Source organism: Gadus macrocephalus, chromosome 16 (genome assembly GCF_031168955.1).
Source record: "Gadus macrocephalus chromosome 16, ASM3116895v1".
Taxonomy (NCBI): domain Eukaryota; kingdom Metazoa; phylum Chordata; class Actinopteri; order Gadiformes; family Gadidae; genus Gadus; species Gadus macrocephalus.
This window is the reverse complement of record NC_082397.1, coordinates 6,016,313-6,031,118: the sequence shown is the minus strand read 5'-3', so window position 1 is coordinate 6,031,118 and position 14,806 is coordinate 6,016,313. Positions and strand designations below refer to the sequence as shown.

Genomic DNA, 14,806 nt, shown 5'->3' with positions numbered 1-14,806 from the left:
AAGAGAGCTGCCCAGACCGGACAGCCCCAAGCCTGCTGGCTCCCCATCCTGTGTGATCCGACTGTTGTGTCTCCCAGTCTCTCTCCTCCACCTCTCCGCCGACTCTGGATGTCTGGCAGCTGCTGCCTGCTGCTGGCACTGGGTGAATGCAGGCCCAGACACTAGTACCATGCAAATGCTTGTTGACACGCCACTCATAGCCGCGCCGGAGAGCCAGACCATACCAGGTTCTCTGTGGAGTGGCCCAGGCTGAACCCGACACAGGTTGTTGTTGTGCTGCTGCTGCTGCTGCTGCTTCTTCCGGGCTTGCGTTCTGGCATGGAGAGACTCTGCTGTGCTGAGCAGCATGTGCTTTACACCGAGGCCGTTAGCCTCATTTCCTGGGCGGAGGGCTCCTCGCGCTATTAGACGAGCAACAGGAACCTTTAAAAAAAAAAAGAAGAGGCTGAGACAGGGAGGGTGGAGGGTGAGAGGAGGGAAACACGAGGCAGCGAATAGAGAACTTGGTTGAGCACACGGCTTCCACAACACAAATCACTTTGTCACCAGCAAGCTCTGACAAGCAGACAGAGGAGGGAGAGAAAGAGAGAGAGAAAGAGTGCTAGACATTGGTCTTGAAGGAGGAGGACAGAGAGCAAAAGAGGAGACAGAAGGGAAGGCAAGTAACCAGAGAGCGAGAGAGAGACAGAGAGAGTGGGAGAGAGAGTGAACAAGGGGAGGTGTTTCAGCCCGATAGCAGTGGAAGCACGAGAGGCAAGGTGTGAAACGATAGGAGCGACAGGAGGAGAAACAGGAGGAGGTTACTGTGGATGGGCTGTACTGGACAGAGACAGACGCTGCGAGTCCGGACCGGAGACTGAGAGCTGGAGAGAGAGAAGGATTCTCAACACGTTTCCCACGGCTGCCAGGAGAGAACAGGGTCTGCTACTTCACTCTCTAACTTTAAGAAAACAAACTTTGTTGAAGCTTTTTTTTTTACCAAAAAAAAGTACAAGAGGAATAGGCCTCTTTGTGCTTCCTTCGGAGTGTTGTTTATGATTGTTTTGTTCAGATAGCATCCTCGCTTTCTGATAGAACACATTCGAGCACTGTTTGTACGAGAAGGAGCTTGAACTCTGGTCTCAACTTTGAGTGTTGAAAGCATGTTCTTTACGCTGCCTTCATCACAAAAAAGAGGTAGTGGAAGTGGGGAGCCGTAATGGTTGCTTTTTTTTTTTAACCGGACTGATTCAGTTTGTGCCTGTAAATATATCAAGTAGGAGTCTGAAATACGGCACTTTCCCCTGCCCCTGGTATCTGACTATCAGCTGGGTGAGTCAGTCCTATCCCCCCTGGGACTTGAATGTGAGTTTGTTAAAGAAATGCCAGAGTTCCTGTGATCCAGCGTCGGTGTTCGTGTTTCACTAGTCTACTGCTCCCTGGCCTGGATCGCTGCCACCAGTTTGAAAGAACCCCAGAGCCCTCCGTCCGCTGTGATCCAGTGGGCCGAGGATCAGGGACAGCGGTTTCAATCGAAGACAAAGAGGAAGAAAAAAAGAGACAGAGAGAGGCTGAGTGCTGGGGAGGCAGGCACTGAGAAGAAGTGAGAGCGTTGAACTCTGCCAACACCTTGTTCTATTACTGAGTGCTCTGCTGTCGGCTCCTCTGTCACACACTCTCTGCCTGCTCTCAGGCGCCTGAGTTAAGAGAAGGCACACTCTGTTACGGCCAACAGCGAGCCTGAGAAGCAGACCAGCTCTTGGTGGTGGAGATAGATTTTCGCTGGACATACCCGGGCGTCAACTATAGCAATATAGCTTGTTTTGGTGCTTTCTGGACTGCTGAAGTGTGCACCTTTTGCTGTGGGCCAAAGTTTTGTTTTGTCACACGCTAGCTGTTTTGGTGTGGGGCGCCTGACACCTCTGTGGGTGTTATACCTGCGTGTGATTCAGACGTTGGCTCATCACAGGGTTCTCCACCCCTGCTCACACACACACACACACACACACAAAGACAGACACTGAACCGGGTGTCTCTCGCGATTTACTCATCGCGAGAGACAGCAGTGGCCTCTCTGGGTGGCTCTTGCCTCTGATCAGTCCGACTCTGGTCCTAGCACAGCCTCTTCACTTGAGCACACCATCAAGCCATCCCTCAAGGCATCCCAGGAGCAGGCTCCCACATCGACCGAGGCGAGAGAGCGTCGTCCCAACTCACAAACACACAGAGAGACCGACAGAGAGTGGATACCTCGCACCCGCATCCAACCCGAGATCCGCGTTGCCTAGGTTTCCGTCACGGCCGACCTGGGCACCATGAGGCTGGCGTTGGCCGCCCTGGTGGCGGTGTGCGTGCTGGGCAGCGCCGGCGGCATGTCCACCTGCAAGACGCTGGACCTGGAGCTGGTGAAGAAGAAGCGCATCGAGGCCATCCGCGGCCAGATCCTCAGCAAGCTGCGGCTGCCCAAGGAGCCCGTGGCGGAGCAGGCGGGCGAGGGGGTGGCCATCCCCGCCGCCCTGCTGTCCCTGTACAACAGCACGGAGGAGATGCTGAGGGAGGAGCTGGACGCACCGCAGCCCGTCTCCGTGCAGCAGGAGGAGGAGGAGTACTTTGCCAAGGAGCTGCACAAGTTCACCATGAAGCACGGTGAGTCGGACAACGGATACCTGCGGTGCTCTGACGTCACGGCCTACTGCTCTGTAGCGTGTGTGACACGTCGCATGCAGCCTGCGTCACACCTCAGCTATACCTGTTGCGCTACGTGCCGCACTGCTGTATTATGTTGCAGACATCACCTATTGCTGTATTACATCACATACTAGTGTTCACATGACATACAAAGGTCAGATTACTTCCTACATAACTTCCTAGTAATGATCTGCTCTATACAATGTCATACTCCACATGCTGTACAACATCATGTTACATACATGCTGTATCACACATCAAATATCACAAAGTTCCATGATACAACTTGACATACTTCCATTATCACCCTTACATCTACAATGTGGTGAGAGAAAATAGTTTTCTCTCAACACAGATGCAGTCTTAGTAATGACTATATAACAGAGTTCCCCTCCAAAAGGCCATTTGGCATAAATACTTAATGTGATGTTGCTGCGCTGCCAGAAAAGATAAAGCAATGATCTGCAATTTTGTCTTAATTACTCTCTCCCACTCTCTCTCTCACACATACACACACACACACACACACACACACACACACACACACACACATACACACATACACACACACACGCACGCACGCACGCACGCACGCCGCACGCACGCACGCACGCACGCACGCACACACACACACACACACACACACACACACACACACACACACACACACACACACACACACACACACACACACACAGTCGCACCCAAACACATGCTGTGCACATAGAGCTGTATGTGTATTAGGTAGGACTTGTTGAGGTAAGGTCTCCTCAGAGAAATAAATGCCCTGTTAATTGCTCACAGAACTACAACCTACACCATTACTTTGCCAATGTAAGCTCACGCTGGCAGTTTAAAGTGGTCGTCCTTACGATTGCACATCACCATGTTTATAAAAACAGCAAGCCCTTAGTTGTCTCTCAAGGGAATGCACCAGTACGTACTGGAATGTATTTTGTATATCCGAGCGTTCAAAAGTGTGTTCATCTGCTAGTAAATCCTACCCCCACCAATAAACCCAGCCCATAAATAAAGGAAGCCAATGTATAACGCTAACACATCCAATGGCGATCGCTATAAACAAGAGCACGTAAAAGAAACCCACCAAATATGGAAAATTCTTTATTTTTTATAGGACAAGCTGTATCCATTCACAATGCAATTGCCTAATGGAATGAGCCTATTTAATCTCTTGGGCTGGGTGAGCGCGGGTCTAAGAGGCGGTGTTACCCAATTCCCCCGGCATGTGTACCCCTTGTGTTTGGCTGGCGGCGGGCGGGGTTCAGAGATCACAGGCGGCGTGCGTTAGCCGGACACTGCAACGGAGATGTTGTGCGCCGGCTCTCCTCCATCCAGGGGTATTTTTTTTTTCACTGCACTATTGTTTGTTTCGCTCACAAGAGCTGTTGCGTGTATAGCCAACTCCCCATTAACATCCATCTGAGAAAACAGACAATGACTCACAGGATCGCAGGGATAAACATTTTTCATCTTTTCTTTTTTTAATCTCTCCAGCCCTTGTGCAACATGAAGTTTTAATTTAAAAGAAAAATCCTAATAGGAATGAGCCGGTCCATTGTGTGCGGCTTCATTAAAACATGCTTGGGTTCGCCTAGTTTGGAGGCGTGCTCGAGAGCACCACCGACCCAGCGGGCTCCATGTTGTTCTGCTCACATGATTGACAAAGAGAAAGGCGAGGTGGGGGAGTATGACATAAAGGAAGACGTGCTTTGCACTCCTTCACCCCGGCTCTGTCTCTCACTCCGCCGTTCTATTGCTTTTTTCTCTCCATAGGGGTCGTTGGGGGGTGGGGGTGGGGGGGGGGGGGGAGGGGGGTTTCCTGTAACATGAGCTTCTCTCCCCAGCCCAGTCCTGACACTTGTTCCACTTACATCTTTCTCTCCCTCTTTTCTTCTCTCCATCTCTCCTTTTAACCCCCCGCATTGCTCGCCTTCGCTGTCCATCGCTCTCTTTTTTGTCCCCTGCAGTTTCTATTTCTTCTTTCTTTATCTCTCTGGCTCTCTTTGCATATATATTTCTGTCACCCCATATCTCTCTCTCTCTTGCTAATTCTACCCTCCTTCCCCTATCTCCTCCCCCTCTCTCTCCCTCGTCTCGTCTCACTCTCTCCTCCACGTCTCCCTCTCTCTCTGCCCTGTCTCTGTCTGACTCTCCCCCTCTCTATCTCTGCACCCTCTCTTTGTTTCCCTTTGTCTCTCACTAGCTCACTCTCTCTCTGTCCCTCTCTCTCTCTCTCTGTCTCTCTCTCTCCCCCTTCTGTCTGTCTATGTGTCCCTCTCTCTCTCTGTCTCTCTCTCTCCCCCTTCTGTCTGTCTATGTGTCCCTCTCTCTCTCTCTCTCTCTCTCTCTCTCTCTCTCTCTCTCTCTCCCTCTCTCTCTCTGTCCCTCTCTCTCTCTCTGCCCCTCTCTCTCTCTATCTCCCTCTCTCTTTCTCTTTCTCCTGCTCCCTCTCTCTCCCCCTCTCTGTCTCTTTTCCTCCCCCCCCCCCAAACAAGCACTTCCTGAGTGTATTATCGGTGTGTTTGTGGCAGAGCAGCTTGGCAGGAAGGAAGGAAGGCTGATAGCCACTGGGTCAGAGGATGACTCAGGTCTGGTCCCTGGCTGTGCCCATGGGGTTGGGGGGGTTCATAACTTCTTTACCCCCCTCCCACACTTTACCCCTGAAAGCTTCAAAACACCCAGCCTTTCTTCCTGAGGTGGGAAGTCAAGTGTAACGGTGACTCAGTGTGTGTGTGTGTCTGTATGCGTGTGTGTGTGTGTGTGTGTGTATGCATGGGTGAGTGTGGACACGCGTTCAGGCTCACACACATTGTAAGTGCCGGGGGAACCACACATCAGAGAAGAGGCACGCTCCGTTGGAAGGAAAAGTTGACTAAGAACCTTGTTCCAACAATCTCATTAAGGCTGCCGGGCCTTTAATCGTCTCAAACTCCCAACGTGTGGTTCCCGGGTGTTGTGATGACTTGCCCCCTGTTTCCCTGGTAGCCCCGAGGCGTTGCGTCTCTTGTGTACGCAAAATTGTAATAACTTAATGCTATGTCTCTATTTACTCATCACTTTGGTAATTGCGCGCAGGATTAGGAGAAATCCTGGCAGTCCTTTCACAGGAGCGTCCTCCCCATTTAAAGAGCCCACACAATTCTGGCTTGGGCTCGGTTTAAAGGTAATTAAGCTGGCATACACAGTACAGCCTTCTTGTATTGTTTTGCCCTTCTTGCTGAGAGGGAGCCAAACGAGCCAGCACAAGTCATAGAAGGGCTGTAACTCTAAGGCAGTGAGGCGTCCTTATTTCACCAACGTCTGAGTACCACTAACACGTCCTCCTCTCAGTTTCCATCCTCCAACCACACCAATGACACCGTCACACAACACTACAACAAAACACGCCACCACCCACTAACAGTACACCCGATGGAGGTCTTGGTGTTGGTGGTGGTAGGACAGCAACCTCATTGGTACACTACCTTTAACCTCCATCAACACCACCACCTCCATCACCACCACCAATAACAATAACACAACGTCTTCCCCCCAATAAAAACAACAACAACAGACCTCTGACATCACCCCATAGCGGTGGTTATAGTGTTGGGGGTGGCAGGGCAGTGGAGGGGGGTGGAGGTGGAGGTGTTTCAGAGGGAGGGAGGTGGGGACGAGCTGGCAGCCGGAGGGGTGGAGCTCAGCAAAGGGAGGAGAGGCAGGTATTTAGCTTGTTGCTGGAATTTGGATCCTACCGCTGGTAATTACAGAGCTGTCTCTCTGCCTGTCACAACAGCGGCCCTTGACTTACAGAGGTACAGCACCGTCCCCCCACGCACCCGCCTGCACACGGGCTTGAGCTGTCGAGCTGGCTGGGAGAGAGCGCAGCCTTCTCACAACACTTTTAGTCACGCTCTGCGTAGCATGCCAAGCTAGTGTTGCATTATACTCCCCTCTGGCCCCGTTTCTTGTCCTCAGCCGCGGGTCCAATACGCTAAGTCCCTGTTCCGCATCGCCTCGCTCAGGTACAACTGGGATGCCCTGTTTATTACAGTGTAGGTGGGGGCGGTCCTGGCACATTATACCACAGTATGATTCATCTTTCAATATCGGGAAACCCAGCCTTGATCTATTCCTTACTTCACCGTATTGTACATGTGTGTGGACAGACCTTGTTTCCTGATGTTTGAATACCTCTCCTCAAAGCCATATATTGTCAGCCTCCTTTCTCTTTGGCTGTATGTATGTTATTCCTTTCCCTTGGTATTTCCAGCCAGACCTCTGCCAATACCCTATACACTATTCTAAATTCCCATGTAACCGTAAATCTGCTAAGCTAACATGTTGTCAGTTATTTGGTCTGGTTCCAGTTAAATGTCATCCCTTCTCTCTCAGCGCCTCGCGGCAGCTCCACTCGCTGCGGGTTTGTTGTTCTAGGGTTGGAAACACAAGCTGAGGTTGGCCCCATGTTGGCCCGGTGGAGGGAATGTGAGGAGGGCCGAGACGACAAGGGACCCATGGAGGGGGTTAGTTGGTACGGGGTACGGCTTAGACCTCCCTGGTATAGCTGGGACCTCCCTGGTACAGTTAAGACCTCCCTGGTACAGCTGGGACCTCACTGGTACAGTGAAGACCTTCCTGGCATGATTCAGACCTCCCTTGTACAGCTGAGACCTTCCCGGTACAGCTGAGACCTTCCTGGTACAGCTGAGACCTTCCTGGCATGATTCAGACCCCTGGTACAGCTGAGACCTTCCTGGTACAGCTGAGACCTTCCTGGTACAGCTGAGACCTTCCTGGCATGATTCAGCCCTCTGGTACAGCTGAGACATTCCTGGTACAGGGAAGAACTTCCTGGTACAGCTGAGACATTCCTGGTACAGGGAAGACCTTCCTGGTACAGCTGAGACCTCCCTAGTATGATTCAGACCCCTGGTACAGCTGAGACCTTCCTGGTACAGCTGAGACCTTCCTGGTACAGTGAAGACCTCCCTGGTACAGCTGAGACCTTCCTGGTACAGGGGAGACCTCCATGGTACAGCCGAGACCTTCCTGGTACAGGGAAGACCTCCCTGGTACAGCTGAGACCTTCCTGGTACAGGGAAGACCTTCTTGGTACAGCTGAGACCTTCCTGGTACAGCTGAGACCTTGCTGATACAGTGTAGACCTCCCTGGTACAGTGAAGTCCTCCTTGGTACAGCTGAGACGTCCCTGGTACAGCTGAGTCTTCCCTAGTACAGCTGAGACCTCCCTGGTACGAGTCAGACCATGCAGGGTCTGGTTCCATTGGGCTCAGGTTCTGGCCCAAAAGGACTCTCAGAATATTAAACTGGAGCTGAGGGTTGAGTTAAGTCCTGGCCTTGGCAAGCTTGGGCAGGGTGGGATGTTTGGTTTGGGGCCAGACCCCAGGCTCCATTAATATATATCTGATAGTATGTATCCACCCACACACACACACACACACACACACACACACACACACACACACACACACACACACACACACACACACACACACACACACACACACACACACACACACACACACACACACACACACACACACACACACACACAGATGCAGATGCACATACACCCAAACACTTATGCATATGCACAAACACACACACAAACACCCCCACACACACCCCCACTAAATCCAACTGTTTATCAACCTTTCCACACATGCCAGTGATACCCAAGCCCAAAATGGTGCATTGCTGGGCCTCTCTCTATTTCCCCTCCCTCTGTTAACCATTTCCATACTTCCCCTCTATCTCTCTCACTTTCACTCTCTCTATCTCTCTCACTCTCTCTTTCACTCTCTCTCTCCGTCGTATCTGCCTTTCTGCTCGTATCGCTGCACGTCTGTGCTTTGAGGCCTTATCCCTTGTAGATATCTATGTAAATGAATGGTGGTAAAACCCAGAGAAAGCCTGACTCTGTTTTTCGTCAGCTGTACAAAAGAATGTTCCTCCTGTCAGGCTGTGGTCTATTCTAATGCTGGCCCGGAGCCATAGAGGCCTTTTACAAGGTCGACCCACCAGCAATTTTTAAAAGTTAGTTTGGCTGCGTTTCAAGTAATTGGGTAACACTACATCGCCATTGCTCCAAGAGTCTTTGGTATGTTTAACATATGTCTCAAGCTGTGTAAATACTTGTTTAAAATACAATCTGGATAAAGGTTTTGTCATTAATTCCATCAATCAGTCCACCATCGGTATTCCAGTATTCTAGAAACATGGAATAGCCCACTAACACTTTGGGAAGTATTTGGACGTCAGTTTAAGACTTATAGCGCTAAATACGAGAGGAAAGCGTGTCGAAACAACCAAGCCACATTTTTATTGGATATAATTTGAACAATAGTGTGTATCCCGGTCATAGGATGATGAATTGGATGATAGATGCTGGGCTGGGTTGGTTTTTACCGTTAAGAAGTAGTTAATTAAGCAATACATTAAGTTGCTAAGATAAAAAAACAAGATTACATTAGATCAAGTTATATATTCACACTGAGATGATTTGATTTGTAGTTCCTGTTGAAAAATGCTTTACATGGTATGCTCATGTTTCACATACCATTCGCTGAATACTCATCTCACAATTTTCTGAAATAGTATTAGAATGGTGAGTTCCACTTGACTGTTTATTTACTGATAATAATTGTTATTGTTAGATTTGATTCCATGCGTTAGGCATTGAAAGGAATAAATTCATTACAATGCCTAAACAAGACTCTAGAAATGGGAGTCATATTGCGACCGGTCAATGATGAAGAGTCATCTCGGCCACTAATAATCACAACACCGACAGTCCCGGAAAGTTCCTGGTAATGTAAGTCCCCTTGTGATTTCTACTTGCGCAACGATGATGTCACTGGTGATGTCACTGATGCAGGTATGAGGCCAATTAGGGAATCCGGTTGGTGGACTCACAGAAGTACTTTCACGGGTATTTAGGAATTTCCAAACTTTTTCATTTTTTATCCGTACACGACATATATTCACAGACATTAGTAACATGATTTTGATGATCTGGGAGCAGAGAGCAGGGGTTTCAACAGTTAACCGACAACTTTTTCTGTGTTCATTATGCTGTATATGTACAATTCCAGCATCCCTGTCACTCTTTGGTAACATTTAAATTAAGGATATTTCATATTTCATGAAAACATTTCACTTTTTAAATTGACTATATTGTATTGCCATTACTGTATCGTTGTGTTCATAGTTTTTACATATTTTATTTAAGTAATTATAAAGCATAACATGAAATATTGAGCCCCTCTCAGGTTGTTGGTGTGAGAGACTTTTAGAATGACAAAAACTCAATAACTGTCTGTGTAACGTTGTTACCTGAACTAGGGTGGGTGCGGTGAGAGTTTTGGCAGTGCTGATTCCTGGCCAGCATATATCAGTATAGATATCTATTATATTTATATATTAGATGGGATTTTATTGATGACATTATAGTAATCGCTATCAATCAGCATTGACTACGGACATGTCCAGGTTATTCAAAGCTACGAGCTAGTGGAAATGTTCAACATTGCTACTTTGACTCAACGTATTGTCCAGCTTGGTAAGGACGACGGATGAATGTGCTGACTCTGAACGCTCTCCCTCCAGTCGAGCACAGCACCAAGCAGAACCTCCCCATGGCCTTCAACATGAGCGAGATGCGCCGAAGCATCGGAGGCTACCAGCTCCTGACCAGCGCCGAGCTGCGTCTGCAGATCAAGAACCCGGGCATCGAGAACGAGCAGCGGGTGGAGCTGTACGAGGGCCTGGGTGCCGGCGCCCGCTACCTGGCCTCACGCTTCCTCACCAACCAGTTCAAGGACAAGTGGCTGACCTTTGACATCACCGAGACCCTGCAGAAATGGCTGCAGAGCGACGGTAGGCCCGTGTGTCTGCCCGTCTGTCGGCCCCCGTCGATCGGTCTGACCGTCTGTCGATCTGTCTATCAGTCTTTATGGCGATCTGCCTGCATGTCTGTCTATCGATCTGTCTGTCTTGTCTGTCTGTATAGTGACCCGTCTACATGTCTGTCTGTCTGTACATCTAGTGATCCGTCTCTCTTTATAGTGATCCATCTGCATGTCTGTCTATCGATCTGTCTGTCTGTCTGTATAGTGACCCGGCTACATGTCTGTCTGTCTGTCTGTACATCTAGTGATCCGTCTCTCTTTATAGTGATCCATCTGCATGTCTGTCTGTATCTGTGTACGCCTAGCGATCTGTCGATCCGTGCCTCCGCATGGCCATCCGTGTGTCTGTCCATCCACCCATCTATGTACGAATCTGTCCATCCCAACCGTCGATTCATCCATCTCTCATCAATTCAAATTGTTTGTTTCATATATAGGCTAACATATGGCATACGCCAATGTCTGTATCCATAAGAAGTCAAGCCGTACCGTTGAACTCTCAAACCCTGTTTTTGGTGTGCAGCGGTCGAAGAGGGCTTCCAGCTGAGGCTGTTCTGTGAGTGCGGCAACTCGTCCATTGACAGCAGCTTCAGCTTCCGCGTGTCCGGGACCGAGAAGAACAGGGGGGACAAGGAAATCCTGCAGAACAACTTGCCCAAGCCCTACATCCTGGCCATGTCCATCCCCAAGAACAGCAGCAGCCCGGGCGGTTCGCGCAAGAAGAGGTCCACGGAGGCTGGTGGAGGCTCCTGCACAGAGTAAGTAGCTGAGATAGTGGGAGTCTATAGGTGCTCTTAAAATGGGATTACAATTAAGAGTTTAGGTTAACTTCGTTACATTTCTGAAGCGATACGGTGATGTTCGCTACGGTGGCAACACGGGAATAATTACCGCTTATCGCCTAAGGTGTCGCCAAAGAGAACAAAAATCCTTGAGATTGCTTCAATAATTTAGCCTAGTTAAGCTTGTCTTTGTTTAGGTTTAGGTTGGCTACTGTGCATTGGTTGGATTTGGTTTTGTTTGGCTTAGCATAATTTGTTTGGTTTTGTTTATCTTGGGTTGGTCTAATTCCTGTCTTTCAACTTTGCTCCTCCAGTCAGACGGAGAGCTGTTGTGTGCGTAAACTGTACATAGACTTCCGGAAGGACCTGGGCTGGAAATGGATCCACAACCCCAAGGGTTACCATGCCAACTACTGTATGGGGTCATGCACCTACATCTGGAATGCAGAGAACAAATACTCCCAGGTAACACACGGCGTCTGTGGTTTCAGATAGTGCATGTAGCTTGGTTGTTAAAGCTAGCGCTGGGCCTTGACTTTCTAGGCTCCTGTTTCTGCCTCTCTCCCCCCTCCCCCTCCATCTCCCCTCCCTCCCTCCCTCCCTCCCTCCCTCCCTCCCTCCCTCCCTCCCTCTGTATGGGACTCCAGCCCAAACAATCTGGTGTGAACCACCAAGGCTTGGATCTTGAACAACTCTGTCTATCTATCGCCCTCTCTCTTTCTCGTCCTGTCACTATTTGTCCTTCTCTTCTGCTTTCTCTCTCTCTCTGTCTCTCTCTCTCTCTCTCTCTGTCTCTCTCTCTCTCTCTCTCTCTCTCTCTCTCTCTCTCTCTCTCTCTCTCTCTCTCTCTCTCTCTCTCTCTCTCTTTCTCTCTCCCTCTCTCTCCCTCTCTCTCTCTCTCCCTCTCTCCCTCGGTCTCTCTGACGTGTCATGTAGCTCTTGCCAGAGGTCATGTTGAGGTAGTAGACATAATGAGGTTCTAAACGGGCTCTTTCGCTGTAATGACTACCAGATCCTGGCTCTGTACAAGCACCACAACCCCGGAGCCTCCGCCCAGCCCTGCTGCGTGCCTCAGGTCCTGGACCCCCTGCCCATCCTCTACTACGTGGGCAGACAACACAAGGTAGCTCCCTCGCGCTCACCCTCCAGTCAAACTCATAGTTAGTGGGTGTCTTTCTTCTCATGTTTTTTTTTTCTTATTTTCTATGCTTATAGCTTGAGACCACTGTAAGAGACTTGTATTTGGTTCTGCTCCGCTCAACCAATCGAATCCTTTATTTACACTGAATGGTAAAGCCGGTGCCCCGCCTTTTCATGGTTTAACTTGCCTTAAGGTTTTTTTTTTGTCTGACACATAATTCCTTTTCATCATATCACCATCAGAAACGTCATACTGTACTTTTATTTATTATAAGAAAGGGAGGTCAGAAACCCGATGGGTTTGTTGAAAATACCATAGTAACCGTTGTTCTATTCCTTTGGGTTAATCATTCGTGTTTGTGATTATGCTGAGGATGCTTGTCTGCTCTTGCAGGTGGAGCAGTTGTCCAACATGATCGTGAAGTCCTGCAAGTGTAGCTAAGGGGATCGGACCTGCTGAGCGCGCACGGCGCGCCAGTGGACAGGACCCCGCGTCGTCGGGGAGACCCCGGGGGTTCCTGAGAGCGATTCAACCATAATGTCACGGAGGAAAAGGCAGCGAAAAAGAAGAAAATAAAAAAGGGTTTTTGAATCACAAATGTTCCAGCCTCCACCTCCCTCCCTCCGTAGGCCAACAAGAGCACAGACTTACTTTTAGAGATGTATGTTTTATTTTTATGCGACTTTATATACTGCCTTTAATAATAATAATAATAATAACGATTATCACAAACCATTCTTCTTCAACTTTAATTTGTTATTTATTTGTTGGGTGGACAGAACTGTAAAGTGTGAGAATGGAGAGAAATGATGCCCGAGGCCCGCTGTGAACTCTCCACCAGGAGATGACACGTATCAGACTAGTGATGGATGGGGGGATAGAATAGATGGATGGAAGGACGGATGGATATCACGGATAAAAACCTGTGACCTGGTAGGACAGGGCATTAAGGACATTCCTGCCAACGAAACAACAGCACCGCCAGCAAAACAAGACAAACGGTCCCACACAGACGGGTTGTGAGACTCTCAGGGCTGGAAACAAGTGGGATATTTCCTCATGGACCTGCTGCTGAACTATAAACAATGCAGATGGTAGTTTCGGCGGAGAATCTGGAGTTAGATGCTTTCCGCGGCTTCCCGCTCCAGGTCCTTGTCAATTTAACATTTTACGTTGTATAATTTGTACCCCGTCTGACTGAACAGAGACCTTTTTGTGTGTTTATGCCTGCCGTGCCGTCAAAGCCAATGAGTAACATCAGCGGTCGTGCGAGTGGTGGCGGTTTGTTTTCTCAGCTCTTATTTGGGAGCCTTCTTGTTGTCTTTAGAGGGCTGGGTTAGGGGGATGTGGTTGCCATGTTTGTTTAGGGGCAGGCAATTTAAAATCTATGAACACATTTGTGGCTCTTTTTATTTTTTGTTCATAGGCCACTGGCAATTGGGGACAGTTCACTGTCTTTTATTCAAGGAGTCTTGGCTTCTGTCTGTAGTGTCGCTCTTTGCACAACCCAGTACTTTCAAGAGGATTCATTCATCCTTATTCAGTCTACGGCTTTCACTTCCAGCAATAAATCGTACATGTGTCTTTCCATTCCTTTTTTTGTTGCCATGGTTTTTATATTGCACTTGTTGTTTTTTTGAAAGTCTCCATCCTTTGTAAATATTGCAGGAACTTGAAATAAACATTGACTTGTTAATTTATGATTAATGTGGAAGAATTATTCCAAGTGGAAACATTTTGTTTTATTTGTGCGCTTGTGCGTGTGTTTGTGTTTGTTTGATGCGTGGGTGAGGTGGGGTGTGACGTATCTGAACTACGGTACAGGCAGGTTTAGTTGTTTGTCAACGTCAGAAACGACTCTCCCATTGGAAAAGGGCAGTGCATACCAAGTTTGTGTATGTGTGTGTGTGTGTGTGTGTGTGTGGGTGTGTGTGTGTGTGTGTGTGTGTGTGTGTGTGTGTGTGTGTGTGTGTGTGTGTGTGTGTGTGTGTGGTCCATAGCAGAGCAAAAGGAGACACCTGTCTACTGTGGACCAATGACAGCTAAACCCCACCTTACTCCTCCTAACCCCATCCATGTCCCCCTAAACCCCACCTTACTCCTCCTAACCCCATCCATGTCCCCCTAAACCCCACCTTACTCCTCCTAACCCCATCCATGTCCCCCTCAACCCCACTATGTGCCTCTAAACCAAACCCTGCCCTCCTAAACTCAACCTTACTCCTCTAGACCCAGCGTGTCTCCCTAAACACCACCCTGTCCCGCTTAACTCCACCATACCC

At 48.9% G+C, this 14,806-nt stretch overlaps 1 protein-coding gene across 1 annotated transcript; it reads left to right on the top strand.

The window, feature by feature from the left end:
• Positions 1 to 474: 474 nt before the first annotated feature.
• tgfb1a (transforming growth factor, beta 1a) lies at positions 475 to 14,224 on the top strand. The gene is made up of 6 exons (XM_060075300.1): positions 475 to 2,625; positions 10,300 to 10,569; positions 11,125 to 11,359; positions 11,698 to 11,848; positions 12,396 to 12,506; positions 12,918 to 14,224. The coding sequence occupies exons 1-6, from the start codon at positions 2,295 to 2,297 to the stop codon at positions 12,963 to 12,965; spliced, it is 1,146 nt and encodes a 381-aa protein (XP_059931283.1). The 5' UTR covers positions 475 to 2,294; the 3' UTR covers positions 12,966 to 14,224.
• Positions 14,225 to 14,806: the final 582 nt, after the last annotated feature.

What these genes read in the sequence shown, in the direction of transcription:
- tgfb1a (XM_060075300.1), top strand. Translation starts at nt 2,295, where the DNA reads ATGAGGCTGGCGTTGGCCGCCCTGGTGGCGGTGTGCGTGCTGGGCAGC. An exon ending in GAAATGGCTGCAGAGCGACG is followed by an intron (nt 10,570 to 11,124) that starts GTAGGCCCGTGT and finishes TTTGGTGTGCAG; the next exon opens with CGGTCGAAGAGGGCTTCCAG. An exon ending in GGTGGAGGCTCCTGCACAGA is followed by an intron (nt 11,360 to 11,697) that starts GTAAGTAGCTGA and finishes TTGCTCCTCCAG; the next exon opens with TCAGACGGAGAGCTGTTGTG.